At 37.1% G+C, this 22,002-nt stretch overlaps 1 protein-coding gene across 1 annotated transcript in view; it reads left to right on the top strand.

The window, feature by feature from the left end:
* MAP3K5 (mitogen-activated protein kinase kinase kinase 5) overlaps window positions 1–22,002 on the top strand; it is a 301,627-nt gene that overhangs the window by 93,342 nt on the left and 186,283 nt on the right. The window contains exons 2-3 of the mRNA XM_044677087.1: window positions 4,213–4,352; window positions 19,395–19,418. Of these exons, the coding sequence (XP_044533022.1) occupies window positions 4,213–4,352; window positions 19,395–19,418 (164 nt within the window). The remainder of the gene's footprint in view (window positions 1–4,212; window positions 4,353–19,394; window positions 19,419–22,002) is intronic.

Below are 22,002 nucleotides of genomic sequence, written 5' to 3'. Positions count from 1 at the left end.
TACCTAGTATGTTCTGTTTTCCTTCCTAAACAAAGATGATGCTACTGACCTACCTCTCTCAAAGGTGTGTGCTTTGTTTCGTTTTTTGAGCAAAGATTTTATATGATATAATCCACATCAAACACATGCCCCAAATCAGATTAAAAATGTAATTGGAAAATATTTTACAAAATAAATGAAAATAGAATAAAACACAATATTAATATGTGCCTGCTGGGGTCCTCATGTATGGTTAAGTATCCCCTTTTTGTATTTAAGTTTGATACTACATGTCAAGTCAGAGGCTCTTTTAAGCCCATAAAGTGTTAAACAAATGTTAGGTGTTAGTATTACCCAACCATCAAGTGTGCTTGCCGTCTATCCAGCCACATATTTCATTTTCATTTGAATTTAATGGATACAGTTTATATACATTTTAAATAGATGCTCTTCTCCATCTTCATTAAACCTTTGATGATTGATTAAATGCACATTAGCAAATCTAAGTTAACTATAAGATTTCTAAAGATCTTCACACAGTTCTGCTCTTTCACCTTGTGACCAAGAGAATTCAATTAAACAAAATTATTAAATGCAGTTGGGTACAAAGTACAGCCTAGCTATGACATTAGCTGTGTGACCTTGGTATGGTCATTTAGGCTTCAGGCATGTCTCTAGAGTGAACCTGTGAAGTCATGAACCATTTTTACTGGTGGAGGAGGTTCATATTCTTGATGACTTCTCTCTAGATGAAGCCACTGACTGTTGTAATTTTCCTGTGTGGGTGAAGGCGTTAGGTGCTATAGAAGATTCAGCAATGATGGTGGTATCAGTTGAGCCACACAAAGTACGACTCTATTTGGTATGAATGAGGGTGCTAGATGTCAGCATCTTATGGGCCAGAGAGTCAGATGCTTCAAGAGAAGAGGCTTCTGTAGTCTCTCCTCCCATTTGATAAACCATTAAATGGAGACTCGCAGAAGAAAGTAGCTTGCTCAAGGTCCCAGCAGATTCATGTTGGAAGTGCATCTTTTCTCAAAGAAATGATATTGGAGATTTCTGCTGTAAGATTATACCTGGAAGAACAGGGATTCAAATCCAGTTCGACTGACACAAAATCCAGCAAGCTTTTCATTATCTCATATTATGGGAAATTGTCCTGAGTCATACTGATTTTAACCCTTGGGCCAGACATTTTGGCTCTTAATGTTATAAATCAGCACTTATGATTCTGGAGAAATGATTCAGTTGACAAAAAGTGACTTAAAATCGGGTTAGAAATATTTACCTGGTAACAGATCTGTACTGTGAAGGGGGAAAAAGAGGAAGTCAAGGGTCCCCATTGCTGACATTTTATGGCTATATTGCATTAGTCACTATAGTTTTCAGTTATTCGTTTGTAAGGGTTTATTATACCCTAATTACTTATCTAGAGAGCCTAATTTTATGCTTCATCGATCATTTACTGAACCGGGGCAAGGCAAACAGTAGCATTGCCCAAGGTGAAAATCAATGACATGTGGATGAACAAGTGAAAGGCAGCATTGTAGCCTGAGAGCCAGGAAGACCTCTGTTCAAGTGCTGACTCTTATAGACTATGTGATCTTGGGTAAGTCATTTAACCTCTCCCTACCCTAGCAAACTCTCTAAGACAATAGTGTCAAACTCAAAAAGAAACACTAATACTGGTATTAACTGATAGTAGCCAATAATATTTGCTTAAGGATCCTTGCCAGTGATACTCATTCAGTTTTTTAAAATGTATTGTTTTCTGTGTTTCATTGGATTTTTATTTTATTTTGTTAAATATTTCCCAATTACATTTTAATCAGGTTAAGGCCACATTTGGGAGTATTGCCCAAGGCATATGCTTGACACCCCTTCTCTAAGTTATAACTGTTCAGTTGTTTCAGTTGTGTCTGACTCTTCACGACCCCATTTGGGGTTTTCTTGGCAAAAACGGTTTGCCATTTCCTTCTCTGCCTCATTTTACAGATGAAGAGCTGTAGGAAAATCAGGTTAGATGACTTCTTGCCCACAGGGAAACAAAGCTAATGTCTGGATTCGAATTTGGGGCTTCCTGACTCCAGGCTGAGTGCTCTATCCACTGCTCTAGCTCACTGCCCTTAAATAATAATGATAGCTAACGTTTATCTAGCACTTGCTATGTGCCAGGTACTGTGCTAAGTACTTCACAATTATTATCTCATTTCATCTTCACAATTCTCCTGGGACGTAGGTGCTTTGATTATTATTTACAGTTGAAAAGACTAAGGCAAACAGAAAAAACTAAGGCAAACAATTGCTCAGAGCCACACAGAGAATGAGTGTCACAATCCAAAAATGAACTAAGACCCTCCTGACTCTAGACCCAGCTCTCATCTACTGCTCCACCTAGCTGTCCCCCCTAAAGAGAATCTTATTATTACATTATTATTATATATTTTATATCATATGTAATATCGTATATTACATACTATACAATACTATGTATTACAATAATATTAGAGATTAGAAAAAATGTCTAGATCAGTATCCTGTATGGCTTTTTCATGTAAGCGGGTCCTCATCAACTTCATTCACCAAAGAGCCTCTGCATATATTATTTTGTTCAACGTGTTCTGTTTAGAGGGTGCACAAATACTTTGACAAATGCTTACAGAGCTTCATTGTAATATTAGACTCATGTTATATGCAGTGATTGATTTCATCCTAATACTTTAAAAAATATGTTGAAAAAGGTAACCAGTAGAAGTAACCAACCATAAGGCTTGCTGCCATGACATTCCTTTAAGAAGGCTAGTAACATACCTCTTTTTTTCTTTTTTCTTCCTTTTTTTTTTTAAAAAAAAACTCCTACTTTCAGTATTAGAATCAATACTGTCTATTGGTTCTAAGGCAGAAGAGTAGTTAGGACTAGGCAATGGGGGTTAAATGACTTGTCCAGGATCACACAGCTAGAAAGTATCTGAAGCCACATTTGAGCCCAGGACCTTCCATTTTCAGACACAATTCTCAATCCACTGAGCCACCCAGCTGCCACAAAATACCTCTTTTTTAAAAAAAAGAATGGATAAGAACTAATGTCTTTTCTGAATTGGTAAAAAAGATAGAACTGATTCTTGAGTTACAGTACTATATATATTTTTTCATTAGAAAGATAAACAGTTACATTTCATTGATATTGTAGATGCCAAATAACACTTAGGACAAGTATGTTTCTGCGTCACACTTTGGAACTACCAGACTAATGAATACTCTTTTCTGTCTTTTTTTTTTTCTGGTTGGATTTTTTATTTTGAAGGCCTAGCCGCACTGCTTTTTCAGAATCCCCCTGCCACCTGTATTCTAACATTCAATCTTGCATAAAATTCTAAGTATCACTTCTTGGGAAATAACTCTTCTTGATTTGTTTTCTACTGTTCTTGCTTTTATCATTTACTTTCTTCTTTGCATTTCCATCTCTAATTTTTCTCATCTAATATTTTAGTCGTTTTTTTAAGCCACTGTTTTGTGTTCTCTCTTAATTTTAAACATTTTGGTGGACTCTAAGGGATTGATATCAGTGGGAAGAAGAAATAAGTGGGTGCAAGAGACAGATGGTGAATGTGCTTAAAGCTAAAATGAGTCATTTCTCCGGTATTAATTTTCAATATAGGAATTACAGACCCCAGAAGAAAACTATATCTGCTTTTTAAAAATGAAACTCCTTTTCCAATAGGAAAGAAATGCATTTAATTTTTAATCACTTTTTAAAAACTTTTGTAAACACTTTGTAGTCTTCCTTGCCTACAGTTTGCACATACATTTGTTTCTCAATCACTGGAGCTAGCTTTAACTTCTATCATTGCATTTATGAAATGGCTGCCAAAATCAGCCATCTTCTACTTTTCAGCAATTTCTCTGTGCAGTATTTTGGCTTTGCCTTTCATCACATAACATTTGATTGCTTTTCGCTGTATACCCACTTTCTACCATTATCTTTGTTCTCTGTTTTTCAGTGATAATGTGACCATTTTTTTTGTTTAAGAGATGTAAGCATGTTTTAGAAATGTGTAACCACTTCCTGAGAGAATTTTGTGTTCAAAATTCAGATATAAAAGAGAGGGGGGGAAATCCCTATCATTTCTTCATTTCCTCTTTGAAATACTGAGTTGTTGAAACTGCCAGTGAGGCAGGATTTAATGCCTCCTTTTGACAAGACTGTGTGGCTCATCTGTTTTCTGTTTTCAGATATCGCTGTGGTCGAGATGAGTGATGCTTTCCGACAGCCTTCCTTGTTTTACCATCTTGGGGTGAGGGAGAGCTTCAGCATGGCCAACAATATCATTCTCTACTGTGACACCAATTCAGATTCTCTTCAGTCATTGAAGGTACATCTCTGTTTCAGTGTTTATATACCTTCCATTTCATTGGTACTTTGAATTCCTACTAAATCCCAGCAGTTTCTATGTTTGAAAATCATGACTTTTGTCAGTTTGACATTCATGCAAAAATCAATAGTTATTTGTATGAGTTTCACATGGAAATCCAACAGACAAGTTTGAAGTTCACATGGAAATCTAGAATGGAGTCCTTAGGGTCCATTAGTGATAAGACCTAAAAGAAGATTTTGCTCAAAGCAATTCATTAAGAGATAATGAAACGGAGTGGGGGGGGCAGCTATCTAGGTAGTTCAATGGATAGAAAACTAGGTCTGAGAATGGGGGGAGGGTTTCTTGGGTTCAAATTTGACCTCAGATACTTCTTAGCTGTGTGACCCTGAGCAAGTCACTTAACCCTCTTTGTCTAGTCCTTACAGCACTTCTGCCTTGGAACCAATACATAGTATTTATTCTAAGGTGAAAGGTAAAGGTTTTTAAAGAGAGATAATGAACCTAGCTGTGTGACCCTTGGCAAGGCAATTAACACAGTTTGCCTTGCCATTCTTCCTCTTAGAATTGATACTAAGAGAGAAGATAAGGGGAGGGAATGAGAAAGGATTGGAGGGAGGGGAACTGATTGAATAGGGAAGGTTTCCATACAAATATGAGGTCACTAAAGGGGGTCTTCATTTGGTACATCTGGCACTAATTGATACTATTTCTCACTGAAAAACTTCCTACAGGTGGAAATTGTTATCAACAAATTGAATAACGGATAATATGTGAAACATGGAGAATTTGCCATGACTTCACAGGAGGCTATAAATCCAAATTGTGTACTGTAGATTTTTACAGACACTGAAATAACAACTGACTTCTATACTTCTAGACACTAACCTACTCATGTTATATTTAGGCTACCCAATAAAAGAAGATGATCAGTAGAAAACTAATTCCTTTCTCCCAGTTCATCCTCTTTTGCTTTTCCCAAAAGTTGATAGTATTTGTTACTCACCAAGAATATCTAGTCTGTTGTCAGGTCTTGTTGTGTTCATCGTCACAACATCTCCCACCTATATCCTCTTACATCAACTTATCACCTTGTTCCTGGAGTATGGCAATAGCCTTCTAATTGGTATCCCTGCCACAGATCTTTCCTCTCCAATCCATTCTCCACTCAGCTGCCAAAGAGATTTCCCCAAAGCATAGATCTTCCCCATTCTCATACCTCCCACCATAAATTCCAGTATCTCTATTACTTTTAGAATAAAACATAAAATCTCCATTTGGCAACTAAAGCTATTTGAATACTTTACTTCTTTCTGTATACTCTATAGTTGGTTTCATTTACCTCCATGCTATTCTAACACCCTGTTTTTTATTCCCCATCTGGATACCCAGAAGGCTCTCCTTCCTCGCCTCCACTTATTAGTTTTCTTAAATTCCTCCTTTTTCCCAATCTTCTAACTGTGCCATCCCCTCTGAGATAACCTCTCATCTCCTCTTGGAGATAGATAAATAGATAGATAGATAGATAGATAGATAGATAGATAGATAATCTTGGATATACTTAATTGTTCATATTTGGCATCTCCCACTAGACTGTGAACTCCCGAGGAAAGAAACTATTTGTGCCTCTCTTTGCATCTCCACTCTTTAGCATGATGCCTAGTACAAAGTAAATGCTTCCTAAATGTTTGTTTACTACTACTACTATTAATAATAATAATTTTCATTGTTGTTCAGTTGTTTCAATTGTGTTCCACTTTTTGTGATCCCATTTAGGGTTTTCTTTGTAAAAGTTCTGGAGGGGTTTGCCATTTCTTTCTCTAGTTCATTTGACAGATGAGGAAACTGAGCCAAACAGGGTTAAGTGACTTGTCCAGTTTCACACAGCTAATATCAAAAGCTGGAGTTGAACTCACAAAGATGAGTCTTCCCAACTCCAGGCTTGGCACCCTAATCACTGTGTCACTAGCTGCCCCCCAATACACACATCACTTTAAGATTTGCAAAGTTGTTTACAAATGTTATCTCATTTTATCTTCACAACAATCATGAGAGGTCACTGCTATTATGTTGATGAAACTGAATCACAAAGATAAGAGTGACTTGACCAGGGTGTCACCTTTAGTAATATCTGAGGTTGAATTTGAACTTATGTCTTCCTGATTCTGGGTCCAGTAGTCCTCTATCTACCATACCACCTAATTGCTTTACCAATTCCTTGAAAATTTGCCCATCTCAAACTTGGCATGATGATTACCATTTCCTCTGAGCCAATCTGAGCTGATATAGATGGGAATCCTTCTTAGTTTTTCACAGAGACTGCTGCATCTTCAGATTCTAAACAACAGTTTTCAGTGCCTCAAAACCTTGTTTCTACTATTAAATGCCTAAGTAAAAGTTAAATCCATTTAGAGCCATTTAGACAATTAATCAATAAATATTTATTAAGCATCTACTATGTGCTAGGCACTGTGCTAAGCGCTGGAGATACAGAGACAGTCAAAAGACCGTTTTTGCCCTCAAGGATCTCAAAATATAATGGGAGAAGCAACACATATGTAAAAGCAAGTCATATGTAGGATAAAGAGTAGATAATTAAGAGTGAGAGGGTGCTAAAATTAAAAGGGATTAGGAAGGGCTTTACTATCATTTTTGTTTTGTGACTTGACCTAGGTGGTGCAATGGTTATAGCATCAAACTTGGAATCAGGAGAACCTGAGTTCAAATTTGGCCTTCATCATTTAGTAAGCCAAGTGAACCTAGGCATCTTCGTGATCTCTTTTCTACCCTATCTCTTCTTCTCTCCCTCCTCCCTTTTTTTCCTCTCTCAGTGATATATTCACTTTCCTGTCAGTTAGATTTCTTGTGATTCAGTTCAATATTAATAAATATTATTAGTCATCAAAAAGGGAGTCATTCTAGCCTTTTAAAGTTTCTGAGTGGAGAGAGTTGCAGTGCTATGTTGATATTTAGAGGACTTTCCCACCCCACCCCCATCTTCCAACCCCTAGGGTGCTAAAGGTTCAATATGACCTCTCCTTAAAAATTGTCTTGTTTTCATTTTAACCATATTTGGGTTTAGACTGACTTTTAGTTTTCTTTCCATCTAGTGGTAGGATAGAGAACGACAGATGGACCTGAAAGAAGACCAGCTTTTGATTGACTAGATATGGTTAACTAAAAACATGAAAAGGACAGACTAAAACATCCATCATCTTTCTCTTCTCATGAGGGCAAGGTTAGAGTCAGAACCACATCATCTATAGTTACTGAATTATATATCAAGCCTTAGTCATGATAATTACTGAAAAACCTAGAATGTGTGTAACCAGACTAGGCTGGTTTCATTTTGACCTACTGGTTGGTGCTAAAAGAGGAGAAGATTCCCAGTGTCAGCAAAGCCCCTGAGGGAATGCACAGAGGAGTTGGCATTTTTAAAAATAAAAACAGTTGCGAATTCTTAAGGAATAATTGACAGGACCACAAAAAGATGTGTATTTTTTGCCTATAAAATACACATCAGAAGTCCATTTAAAAGGACAGTGTGGCAGCTAAACAATAATTGCATCTCATCAGTTTTGAATTAGGAATTGAATGCCCTTGTAAATAAGGTCAGAATTGGAGAGGAAGGCTAGAAACTAGATGTTAATGAAATGAGGTGCAAAAGGAGCATCTGATAATAAGAAAGGATGGGGATAGGCAATTATGAGAGAGATTGTAATCTAGCAGCTTCTACTGCAGGAAGATAGTAATGGTGATGTCACTTTTTATTTGCTACACAAAACAATTTCAGCTCTAAAATTGAACCCCTTTATGACTCTCCATATGATCTTCTTTGGATATTAAAAGAGAAAAGAAATTGCTGTCTTGATCTCCACCTCTCTCCCCCTGTCATCAGACACCCATAGGCTCTGAGAAATGCTACTATATCTCTTCTGTCAATGAAGGTGGCATATATAACATCGTTAACTAACGATAAGATGTTTTTAGTCTCTGTTTCTTGATTGGCTGTAATAATGACCAGAGAGGAGTATAGAGGACTCAAAGAGAAAGTATCTGTCTCTTGCTACGTTTAAACAGATTCTGTGTTCATTTTATCTTTAGAGTGTAAATGTAGCTCAGGTTACTTCTCTGTAAAGAGATCAATACTGTGTAGTGGTTTGTGGTGACTAAGTCTGAACTGAAATATAATAATTATGTTAGATTTTTCTTCACTCAAGAACTCAAGCAGTATTTTTTCCTTCAAGCACTGCATGAAAAGTCACTTCATTAAAACAAACAAAAAGGATTTCACTGAGTTTCTCTGCAGTTATTTATATTCTCCTTGACTAATCAACTGAATTGTACATACTATGGCTAAAGTCCTTACTCTAGCTGACTGCACTAATCATTACCCAGAGAAGTCTGGCTTGTATTCAATCATGGAAGAACAACTCTCAATGTGCAGCATTATCTTTAAATTAATGCTTTTACAGACTAGCAGCTCTTAGCAATTTTGGTGCTTCTCCAAACCCAGTTAATGAAAGAACTCGTATTTGTCCTTAGAAAAAAACGAACCTTCTTCGCCTAACTAATATTATCTATATTTTTTTATTTCAACAAAATGTCGCTTTATTGAGAACTTAAGTCTGGTGTCCAATCAGTAGGGATTCATTGGAGACTCTCATATTCCTCATCAGGTTAAATTAAAAGTGGCAAATAATATTGATTTCTAATATTGAACTGTATTCATAATGAAAATATTTAACACTTAGTGTTATACTATATGGAGGGAGGGGGTGAGGAGGAGGAGGAGGAGAGAGACAGAGAGAGAGAGAGAGAGAGAGAGAGAGAGAGAGAGAGAGAGAGAGAGCAAGAGAGAGTGCAGGAGTTCTTAATTTTTGGTGTGTGTCATGCAATCTGATTAAATCTATAGACCCCGTCTCAGAATAATATTTTTAAGGGTTTTTATTTTATTTTATTTTTTAACATTTATTAATATTTATTTTTTAGAAAAGTTAACATGGTTACATAATTCATGCTCTTACTTTCCCTTTCACCCCTTGAGCTCCCCCCCACCACCAATGGCTGATGCATATTTCCACTGGTTTTAACATGTGTCATTGATCAAGACCTATTTCCAGATTGTTGATAGTTGCATTGGAGTGGTAGTTTCGAGTCTACATCCCCAATCATGTCTGCCTCAACCCGTGTTCAAGCAGTTGTTTTTCTTCTGGTTCCACTCCTATAATTCAGAATAATATTTTTAAATACATCAAGTAAAATACATAGGGTTACCAAATAAACAAATTACATTTGAAATATAGTTATAAAATGACTGGAAAAAATCAAATATATAAACACTGAGGTTGAGAGGCATTGTCATTGGATAGGATGCTGAGCTTATAGTTTTTAAATGGAGTGTAACCTAAACCAGATTAATATGTATTGGGGAAATATTTAGCAAAAAACTAAAAATACAAAACAGATAATATTACATTTTAAAACTAAGTCAATGTGTGGCCACGGGGAATTTTATGTACAGACTAGTGACCTAGTTTCTATTTGAATATGACACCACTGGTCTATCATTTTTGTTGTTATGGTTATTGTTGTTGTTCCTTCTCCTCTACCTCCTTCTCCTTCTTCTTCTGTTTAGTCATGTACAACTCTATGTTAACCCTATAGAATTTTATCCAAGAGGTTTTCTTAGCAAAAATATTAGAGCAGTCATTTCCTTCTCCAGTATTTTCCCATTTTACAGATAAGGGACTAAATCAAATGGGGGTTAAATGACTTGTGTAGGGGTTACACAGCTAGCAAGTGTCTGAGGCTAGATTTGAACTCAGATATTCCTGAATCCAAGCCCAGTAGTCTAGTCACAGCACTGTCTAATTGGCCCTAATTGGTCTAAAATATGTGGGTTCAATTCTAGCTTGGGACACACCTAAAGGATCATCAACTTAGAACTAGAAATGAAGCATAAAAGCATTTCATAGAAATTCATAGAAAACATTTAATTCAACACACACACAGTTTGACAGATAAACTGTGTAAAAGACTGCCATTTACTAGAAGATTACTGGCCTTAGTAATAGTAATTTTACATATCAGCTCATTCTTCGATTGAATTTTCAACCTTCCTTTTGGTGGGGGAAAAAAACCAGACACACACAGATTCTAGAGAGCTCTTTTGCACAGAAATGCTTTCTAATTTCTTTTGGTCTTTGGACTTCTACTTCCTTTCCTTATGTTTCACTTCCTTTATATTTAGCCTAAAATAAAACAACTAGGACAGATTGGAGTTTAACTTAAATTTTTTTATAGAATTCTAGTTTGCACAAATGGATCCGGTTTTAGTTTAACAATGAAAATTTCTTCAAATTCTTTTTGGCAGTTTTTCAAATGGCTCTCCAGAATCATTTGATCCTTTCTGTAGTCTCAAGGGCCACACCCTCTCCTCATTTCTCTGCATTCCCAGGGCTTCCCAGGGTTTGCTTTCCTTTCTCAATATCACTACTATATCAACATACTCAAATTATTTTAGTAATATCAATAACTGTTACTTCAACATAGCACTTAACCAGTAGTTACCACATAGTCTTTCTTTTATTACATTTATTGTAGAAGTGATCAGATTTGTACTTGCTTTATGAGTTTCTAATAGAAAAGAAATAATTGCAGGAAAGAGTAGATTAGAGAATACCCTGGTACACAAAGACTCACCCTTTGTAAATACTAACTTTTTTTACTGTTTAGTATTAGTAGATTCCCCAGTTAAATCATCAAGTGAATCCTCATTGAACCATGGAAGTGCCAAAAAAAGGATTGGAATTAGGGATTGGCATGTATGTATATCTGTTCTTCCCTGACTTAATTCAAAGTGATGTTTCCTAAAGTTCAATTTTGTATTTGTCACCTTCCCTCTTCCTTACTTGTTACATGTCACTCCTTTACTGGAGTAAGCTCCAGTAGCTCCCTATTACCTCTAGGATCAAATATAAACATCTCTGATTTTCAAACCCTTCATAACCTCCCCCATCACCTTTCTAGTCTTCTTACATCATAGGTCATAGTTCTTCTCCCCCCACCCAAGTTCTCGGCAATCCAGGGAGAGTGGACTCCTAGCTTATCCTCAAACAAAACACTCTTTGTCCTAACTCTGGGGAATTTCACTGACTCCCCACCACCACCACAGAATGCTTTCTTCTCTCTACCCCCTGGGATCTCTGACTTCCTTGAAGTCATAGCTAAAATCCCACTTTCTATAAGAAATTATTCCCAATCCCCTTGGTACTAGTTCCTTCTCTCTGTTGATTATCTCCAAATTAACCTATATATGGCTTGTATAGTTGCCCCTGTGTTATCTTTCCCATTAGACTGTGGGCTCCTTGGGGGCCAGATCTGTCTCTTCCTTTTCTGCGTATCTTCAGTGTTTAGCACAGTTCCTGGCATATAGGGGCTGGCAATTGGGGTTTAAGTGACTTGCTTGGGGTCACACAGCTAGCAGGTATCTGAGGCCAGATCAGGACCTAGGTCCTCCCTCCAGATTTGCTGCTCTATCCATTGTACTACCTAGCTGCCCTATCAATCATTATAAATGTTTATTGACCAACTACCTGATCGATGATGGTGTACATCAGGAAATATCTGATATATGTAAAAGTGCAATCTAAGGATTTTTAATATTTCTAAGGTTAAAGTTGCAATTGTCTGTGTTTAGGATTATGACTCTTTTCATCTTCCTGCCCCCCCTTCCTTCCTCTTCTTCATTTTACTAGAACTAGGTTCACCATTTTGTCAAATAAAAAAAAAATAAGTCTATACTGCACACAGTAAAACAGGGCCTGGTGAATATACTTAAGGTACTGTTATAGTGCTAAATGTTGACAGTATCATAAGGAAGGAAGTAACCATTTATTGTGAGGTATTACGATTTTTTAAAATTCAATTTTATTTTCATTTCAGTTCCAAATTATCTTTTTTCCCTCACATCCCCTCTCCCATTTAGAAAAAAAATAAAAACCAAATACAATATAAAAGAGCAAGAAATACAATGCCATGCAAAAGAAATTAGCCATGTTCTGGGTGGGGAGGAGGGGGAGGTGCAAGAAAAAGAGGAGAAAAAGACATCAGTTCTCTTTGGAGAACTCCTTTGCAATTGTGGTGGGCCTTTGAGTTGATTGGAGTTACTAAGTCTTTCATAGTTTATTATCTTTAGACTATTGCTGTTACTAGGTACATTGTTCTTCTAGTTCTGCTCACTTCACTTTGTATCTGTTCCATATGATTTCTTGGCAAAGATACTGTTTGCCATTTCCTTTTCCCGCTCATTACAGATGAGCAAACTGAGGCAAACAAGGTTAAATGAATTGCCTGAAATCATAGAGCTAATAAGTGTCTGAGGCCAGATTTCAGCTCAGGAAGATGAGGCTTCCTGACTCCAGGCCTGGCATGCCATCCACTGCCCTGAGTGAGGCATACAACTATGTAATGGCAGGGGAAAATGGCAAGTGGAACACTTGAAGGGAATATGTCTGGTGATATTGACTCAGTCAGAGCAAAAAAGTTTTTTTAATAATACACTCTATTAATTTCTTCTCTGTACTATCTAGTTCTCCTCCTAACTCCTTTTAGAACTGCTTCATCCTTTTGTCCTAGCCCCAACTTGAAAGCTGCTATATGAGATGCACGTAAAGTTATAATTACAGCAGGGACCACAGTACCATGAAAACAAAGTAAAAAGGAATAGGAATGAGATGTGCTGAGTTGAATTGAAAGCTACTTTTCTGGCTTTAATGAACATTCGCTTGATTTTTTTTAATACTTCACATTAATGAATAATTGCTTGTTCTCATGGATCACTTCTTTGACCCTTGATTGTGATTAGAACAACTGTGAAATGTATCCACATCTGTTAATTTGTCATTTTAGCTGCCATGAAACTTCTAATTTGAGATCTTCTCTTCTTCCTCCCATGGATTCCATTATCATCTTGATGCTGATGTTTCTCAGATCTACTTATCACATAGCCCTCTTCTAGATACAATCATATATCCAGCTGCTTATTGGACTCAAGGTGGATATCCTATAGACCTCTTAAATTTAACATCTCTAAAACGGAACTTACTACCTTTCTAATCCTCCCCTACGTAGTGGTCCCCAAACCCAAGACTCCATGCTGTCCCTTGCACAAGACTGTCTTTTGACTCTGGGTATTTTCACTTGCTGCCTCCCATGCCTGGAATGCTCTCCTTCTTCTCCATCTCCTGGTATTCTTGGTTTCCCTTAAGTCTCAACTAAAATTCCACCTTCTACAAAATCCTTTGCCAATCACTTTTTTCCACTTTAAATTCCTTACCTTCTGTCTTAGAAGAGTGGAAAGGGCTAGGCAATTGGGGTTAAATGACTTTCTTGGGGTCACACAGCTAGGAGGTATCTGAGGCCAGATCAGGACCTAGGTCCTCCCTCCAGATTTGCTGCTCTATCCATTGTACTACCTAGCTGCCCTATCAATCACTCTTAATTATAATATTTTTCCCCTTTTTTTGATTATTTCCAATTTATCATATATGTATGTATATATATATGTGTGTGTATATATACATATATATATGTATGTACTTAGTTTGTATGTAGTTGTTTGCATTTGTCTCTCCCATTAGACTGTGAATTCCTTGAGAGCAGGAGCTATTTTCTATCCATCAGTAGGCATTTATTAAGTGCCTACTATATGCCAGACATTGTAGTAAGAAGCAGGAATAAAAAAAGAGGCAAATGAAAGTCCCCACCTTGAAGGAGCTCACAGTCAAATGGAAGAGATAACAAATATATACAAGATAAATGGGAAATAATTAACAGAGGGAAAGCATTAGATAAGATGTATTGGGAAATGATTTCTTGCCTTTTTTTTTGGTATTCTCAGTGCATAATACAAGGTTTAGTCCATGGCAGTTGCTTAATAAATAAATGAATGCTTGGCGTTGACTTGTGCTAGATGCAATTGCTCCCTCTCACCTCATTTTATAGAGGAAGGACTTGGAAGAGAGCTTTCAAAATGAATCAGGTTTTATGGCAACTGTGAATTTTCACTCACTACCACTCAAGTGTTATTTGTAGAAGTGGATAGTGTTGAGGTCTCTATCTGCTGTTTTTGTCATTTCACTTATAGGCTTGTTAGGTAACAGTTTTTATGAGATCTTTTATTTAGCTCAAGGTTATTTATACAATTCAGTGTTGTAAAGCCTAGCATTTATGTTTCTATTTTTTTCCTCCTTTTTTTCTTTCTAGCTGATTAGCACAAATTAACTTCGAACTGTTTTTCTACCTGAGCAGTTTATACACTTTCTTTCTAAGGTCTTGGTGACATGCTCTGTAGCATGGACTCCTTTTTTGGTACTCAGTTAAAATGCCCAGAATGTTATCTGTTTTTAATTATGTCCAAGTAAGTAGAAGAGCTGCTGAATAGCCACGTTCTTAGAGACTACTAAGAGCTGTTTATAAACTATTTGTGCTCAAGGAGAACAATTTGTTTCTTTTTAACTTCATCAAAATGTAAGACAACCTAACTATCATTTGATTCTGCTTGGGTAGATTATTATGTGGATCGTCTAAATATACTTACTTTCTTCATTCTGTAATACATAAAATGTCAGGAAGAAGATAAAGGAGAGGTCGGAGAGGATTATCTCAGCCTAGTAATTCTTTAGGAAATGTTAAAATTTAACCAATCTGGAACTGTTTTTTTTCTGCCAGGGTGTGCCAGTAATTTGAGCTCATGTGTAGGTCAGAAGACTGGTTTCAACTCACCCATTTATCACCAAAGCTACCATGTTCTTCTACTTCTATTGCTGTTTCTGTCTCAGTAGAAGATGGTGGCAAATTAGAAGGCGTGTTGGGGAAGCCTGACAACCTCTTACCATCCAATTAAAAGTACTGCCAGGGAAACTAGATGGTTCAGTGGTTTAAGAGCCAGGCCTAGAAGAGGGAGTTCCTAGGTTCAAATGTGACCTCAGGCACTTCCTAGTTGTATGATCCCTGGGCAAGTCACTTGACCCCCACTGCCTAGCCATTACCGCTCTCCTCTCTTGGAACCAATACACAGTATTGATTCTATGAAAGAAGATAAGTTTTTTTTAAAAAAAAAAACAAATCAATAAAAAGCATTGTCCTATTGATGGCTATGGAAAACCACCTGTTCTGTGTAGTTAAATAAAAATAGAATATTCATCAGGGAAAAAGAAAAAGAAAAGCACTGATGATATTGTATACTTACACATGTATATGACTCACAGATATACCTATAATCAAGTCAAGTCAGCACTAATAAATTACATACTATGTGCCAGACCCTTTCTCAAGCACTCTGTGGGGATACAAAAACCAGTCCCTGTTTTCAAGGAGCTTATGGTCTAATGGAGGAGATAATGTGTAGACAACTATGTACAAATAAGATAAAGAAATGACAACTTGGGGATAGTTCAGAGGGGAGTTGAGAAGATTAGGAGAGATTGGAAAAAGCCTTTTGCAAACAATGGAGTTTTAGCTCCATTTAGCCATGGAGACCTGAAGTAAGCCAAGGAAGGAGGCTAAGCCATGGAGGTGAGGGGGCATGGGAAACAAGTAGTACTAATATATAGAAGAGGGAATGTGTCTTGTGCACGGAATAGCAGGGACAGTAGTGCCATTGGATTTCAGAATATATGGAAGATAGTAAGATGTAAGAAAAACTCAGAGTAGAAATGGACTATGTAAAGAAGGGCTTTAAAAACCAGCCAAAAGAGTTATATTTGATCCTGGTGCCATATACATGAGTTTCTTCTGAAGTCTTGCTTTGCTGCCTCATTCTTCTGGAGACGACTGTGGGTTCTCCAGGGCTGAGTCAGCCAAACAGAAGCCTACCAATGTGAGTAAGGTTCCAAGTATAGGGTCCATGACATGTGAGAGCCAGCCTAGCTGAATCCAGGAAGCTTATCAAAGTTAGCCACCAAGTTATCGATGTTTTTCAACAAAAACTCTCCATTAAACCATCTAGTGAAGCTTGGAAGGAGCATCCTCATGAATAAAATCGTGGGCCCATGTAGTATAGAAATATAAATATATTCACACACATCTTCTACTGGACGATGAGGGCAGCTAGTTGGTACAGTAGCCAGAGAGCCAGGCCTAGAGTCACAAAGACTCATCTTCCTCAGTTCAAATTCAGTCCAAGACACTTACTAGCTGTGTGACCCTGGGCAAATCATTTACCCCTGTTTGCCTCAGTTTCCACATCTATAAAATGAGCTGGAGAAGAAATGGTAAATCACTCCAGTATCTTTGCAAAGAAAATCCCAAATGGGGTCACAAAGAGTCAGACACCACTGAAACAACTAAAAAGCTGGGCAATGAGACCTCTGCTTTGAGGTCAGAGAACATGAGTTTACTTTGTCACTTATCTACTTGTGTGACCATGACAGATAACTCAGTCTCCTCATCTGCAAAGCAAGGGAGTTGGACTAGATGGCTTCTTTCCCTCCTTCTCTTACTAGATGTTAACAGTCACGTTCTTTTTAGCCAGATGAATATACTGGCCATGAACCACAATGTCATCACATGTATTTTCCCTTTACACAATTTCTCACATCTCTTTTCTTCTGGGATGTAACGTTATCCTCTACAGAAATCTTTCTAGATTTCTGTTTGGTTATAGTCACTTTGATCAATACAGTGCTATTTTCCATTATTCTGTATCTTCCTCACTCCCTTAGTCAAAGAGCATTTGTTGTCGTTTGCTCATTCAGGCATGTCCCATTCTTCTTGATTTCATTTGGGGTTGTCTAGGCAATGATTCTGGAGTGTTTTTTTCATTTCCTTCTCCACCTCATTTTCCATATGAGGAAACTGAGGCAAATAAAGTTGTGACATGCCCAAAATCATAGAATTAGTAAGTGTCTGAAGCCAAATTTGAACTTGGGAAGATAAATCTTCCTGACTGTATGCCCGGCACTGTCCATTGTACCGCCTAGCTGCCCCAATGAAGATTTCCTGAGAGCTTATAGATATGCTAAGTACTATAATAAGTACCAGTGGTACAAAGAAAGTAGAAAACAACCCCTGCCCCCAAGCAGATTATATTCTAACAGAATTTATCAATAACCAGGTACATACAAAATTCATACAGAGTGGACATAAGGTATTTTGAGAAGAGAAACCATGAGCAACTGGAAATACTGAGAAAGGCCTCCAAGCTTAATCACTGTGTGCATATTTCAAGCCTTAATTTTATATTTTGTTCATAGAATCATAGGAGCTTAATGTCTTGAGGGAGAGCAGTTGAATAATAAATTTCTACTAATAATCATAATAAGGAGTAGAGGCTGAAAAGTGCTATAAGAGTTGTAAATAGAATGTAGGGAGGGGAGGGTTCAGAGGAAGGAGAAATCACATTAAATATGGGAGGGGATCAAGAAAGCTGTAGTTCTATTTGAATTGACCCTCAAAGCATAAGTGGGAATGGAGGCTGTTTTATCCATATATTCAGGAAGCATTTATTAAGCACCTGTTGTGTTTCAGGCGCTTACTAGGACCTGGGGATACAAAACTTGGAGAGCTGGCATGAACACTGAGGTTATGTGACTTATGCAGGTTCACACAGCCAGTATTTGCCTAAGTTGAGACTTGAACCTAGCTCTTACTGCTTCTTGGGTTGGTTTTCTAATCATTACTCCACATTGCCTCTAGATACAAGGTAATTACCAAGTAATTTCTGGGTGGGGACAGTGGGGTAGGGCTAATAGCATCTATGGGAATCAGTTTATATATGAATCAGACTTTGTATTCAAAGTCTATTAAGTTTTTTGAATGAATACTATATATATTTAAAGTCATATAAATATACTATAAATTATTGAATAAATAAAGAAGTCTGTTTCCTGGAGCTGAACTTTGAAGGGAGCTATATAGTGGAAGTAATAAGGTAGCAGGATCTTCTAGGCTTCAGAGAGACCAGTCTATATAAAATCATGAAAATGTAGAGATAACATATTATTTGTAAGAAATAGCAAGAAGGCCATTTTAGTTGGAAAGCAGAGTGAATTAAAGGGAGTAATGTGCAGAAATTCTAGAAAGGTAGGCTGGAGGCAATTTGAAAAGGACTTTATTTTTTTTTAATATTTTATTTTTTAGAAAAATTTTCCATGGTTACATGATTCATGTTTTTACTTTCCCCTTCACCCCCCCTTTGCACCCCCCATAGCATTTCCACTAGTTTTAACATGTGTCATCTATCAAGACTTATTTCCATATTATTGATATATAAAGGACTTTAAATGACCAAAAAAAAAGACTTTGTATTTTATTATGGCAGGAACTGAGATCCACTGGATCTTCTTGAGCAAGGGAGTGACATGTTCAGGAATGTCAATTTGGCAAGTGCGTAAGAGAAGGAATTCAAGAGACTAGAAGTGGGAGGGCCAATTGGGAGACTATTTCAGTTGTCCTGGTAAGAGATGATAAAAATTGGTAGAGAAGGAGGTAGACATATAATATGTTGTTGAGGTTGAATTATCAATACTTGTGAACCGATTGGATATGCGAATGAGGGATATAGAAGAGTTCACTGAAGAGGACTGAGTTTGTGAACCTCAGTGCCTGGCAGGATGGTGGATAATTCACAAAGGCAGGGCAATTAGGAAAAACAAAGTGTGTGGGGAAAGGATTGGAGGGAAAATTAGTTCCGTTTTAGGCACATTGGATTTAACATGCCTATAAGACATACAGTTAGAAACATGTAGAAGGAAATTAGTGATGCAGGACACAAGCTCAGGAGAGCATTGTTCCTGCATCATTAGTCACAAAATACATTCCTAGTCCACAGAAATAGTTAAAAAAAAAACACAACAAACAATTATGTTCTCTTGAATATCTTGCATATTAATAGATTATTTGATGACATTTGTATGTTATCTTTCATACTTTGATTCCTTAAAAATATCAGCTTAGTATAATATTCTTTCTACCAAATGTTAAATATATGTTTGACTTTCTTTTCTGTTTTAATGATTATTTTTCTTATTTTTTCAGGAAATCATTTGCCAGAAGAATACTGTGAGTATCTTATATATACATATTTTTCTTTCCCCTCAAATTTGGAATTCTTTCATTGATTCTATGGAGAAAATAAACCACCTCTTTTTCATACATTTTAATTACTATTTTTGTTCTATGCTTTATTTTCCTTTAAAATGATAGTTCCTATTTCCAGTATCTCTGGGTCAATAGAAAAATTATAATTTAATTTTAAAAACTGACCCAATAGAGCAAATTATTAGCTTAGTGAACACATTAGGAGATAGCATTAATGTCTGCCTTATTGGGCATGTTACAAGCCTTTTTGAATATAGCTCTGATTTAACCTTGAATTTATGTGTCTACAAGCAACAATGTAATATTCTTTAATGTGTTCCCTAGTTATTTATTTGCCTTTGTTTCTCAGGTAATATAAATAGTCAGATTCCTGTTAATGTGGTGCTTCCCAAATTGTCATCCAGGAAACACATTCCCCACCATGTGAATTAGGGGTGCTGGGGGAAGAATTTGATGCTAGCAATATTTTTTTCCTCAAAATATTGATATCAAAGTATATATTTTCAAACTATTATTACATGCAACATTTTTATGATAATATACTTTATTTCCTCCTTTTTCATGAAAATATGCTTCTACTTTTCTCCATTTCTTCTTTCCCTCTCTCACCAGCATTATTTTTCTTTAGATACTACTGGACTCATGTTTATGAAATCAATCAGTGTATTTTAAGTGTAAAAAAATTATATTGGACTAATTCACTTAAAAGGTACTGGTTTGTCTTTTGTGATGACTCACTCATAGGTGAGCAGTTTGATATGCCATTGTCCCCTTTGTGTTGCAAAAACTTTTTAATATTACTAAACAGAAGGCTAATTTCATAAAGAATTACCCTGGTCAACAAAGGCCTGAAGAGATAATGAGCAATAAAGATTTTGTGAATGGGAGGGAGTAAATTTTAAGGTAGACCATCAAATGAAAGAGCTATCTGTCTCCACTGTTTATATCTGGCACCATAGGGGATTAGTTCTGACCCTGACTGAATTACTTGTTTAAAAGGGCAAGGAAAAACAAATTCACAAGGAAACCATGTTCCCCACTTGATAGGGAATGAGGTATTAACTTAGACCTGTGTTTCCTTAGATCTAGACTAGTGATTCCCAAACTTTTTTGACCTACTGCCCCCTTTCCAGAAAAAATATTACTTAGTCACCTGGAAATTAATTTTTTAAAAATTTTAATAGCAATTTATAGGAAAGATAAATGCACCTGTGGCCATCACTGTCCCCCTGGATCACTGCAGCACCCACTTTGGGAATCACTGGTGCGAGGAAAAACCTTACAGATCATCTGGTTCCTCCCTGTCATTATAGATGAGGAAGCCACAACTCAGAGAGAACAGTAGGATGAAGACAACCCAGACACTACCCACAAGGAATTTCTAGTCTAGTAGGGAAGGACAAGACAGGCGTCCACATAATTGTAATACAAGGCAGAATTTGTTAGTGCAGCCAAAAAAATTAATTTAATCTAGACTATATTAAGGAACCCTAACTTCCAGGAGTAGGAGGGGAATCATTTTTGTTCTCCACCTGAGATCACACCACATTTGTGTTCAATTCTAGGAGGAAGGAGCACAATTTAAGGATGTTGAGTGTAAAAAGGAGGATAACCAGGATTGTAAAGGGCCTTAATTGTCCATTTTATAGAGGGATTGGTCAAAGGAATTGGGGATATTTGACTTAAAATGATAAATCTATTTAAGTATTTGGAAAGCTGATATGCAGAAAAGTTATTAGATCTGCTCTACTTGACCCCCCAAATAGAACCTGGAGTAGTAAGCGGGAGTTGCAGAGGCTAACTTAATTCCCTTAATTATTAGGGAAAACTTTCTAACAGAATTTAATGGACTGCCTGGAGAGGTAGAACCTGGCCTACAACTTTTTGGTATATATAAATAGGCAGCTAGATCATATAACGGATAAAGTACCAGGCCAGAAGTCAGGAAGACTTGAATTCAAATCTGGCCTCAGACACTAGCTGTGTGACCCGGGCAAGGCCGTTAACTTTGCCTCTATTTCCTCAACTATAAAATGAGGGCTTTGCAGGGTTCTTCTGAGGATCAAACAAGATGACATTTGTAAAGTGCTTAGCATAGTGCCTGGTATTGTTAATGCTGCTTCTCTTCTCTCTCTAGTGAAAAATTCCTTTTTTGACTTTGGGTTAACCTCTGAGCCTCTTTCAGATCTAAAATTGTGTGATTCTCTTAAGTGTCACAAGAGGAATATGGGTAATATGGTGTCAGAGGGTCACAGGAATGAGAGAACACATCCATTAAGAGAGAAGGAGGAAGAGAACTAGGTGGCTCAGTAGACAGAGAGCCACACCTGGAGTTGGGAGGACCTGGATCACATGTGCCCTCTGATACCTCCTAGCTCTGTGATCCTAGGAAGTCACCTAACTCCCATTGCCTAACTCTTACCACTCTTCTGCCTTAGGACTAATGCATATTGGTTCTAAGACGGAAGGAGGGAGGGAGGGAGGAGGGAGAAAGGAGGAGGAGGAGGAGGAGGAGGAGGAGGAGAAGAAGGAGAAGGAGAAGAAG

This window comes from Gracilinanus agilis, chromosome 4 (genome assembly GCF_016433145.1).
Source record: "Gracilinanus agilis isolate LMUSP501 chromosome 4, AgileGrace, whole genome shotgun sequence".
Taxonomy (NCBI): domain Eukaryota; kingdom Metazoa; phylum Chordata; class Mammalia; order Didelphimorphia; family Didelphidae; genus Gracilinanus; species Gracilinanus agilis.
This window is presented reverse-complemented; position numbering and strand designations above follow the sequence as displayed.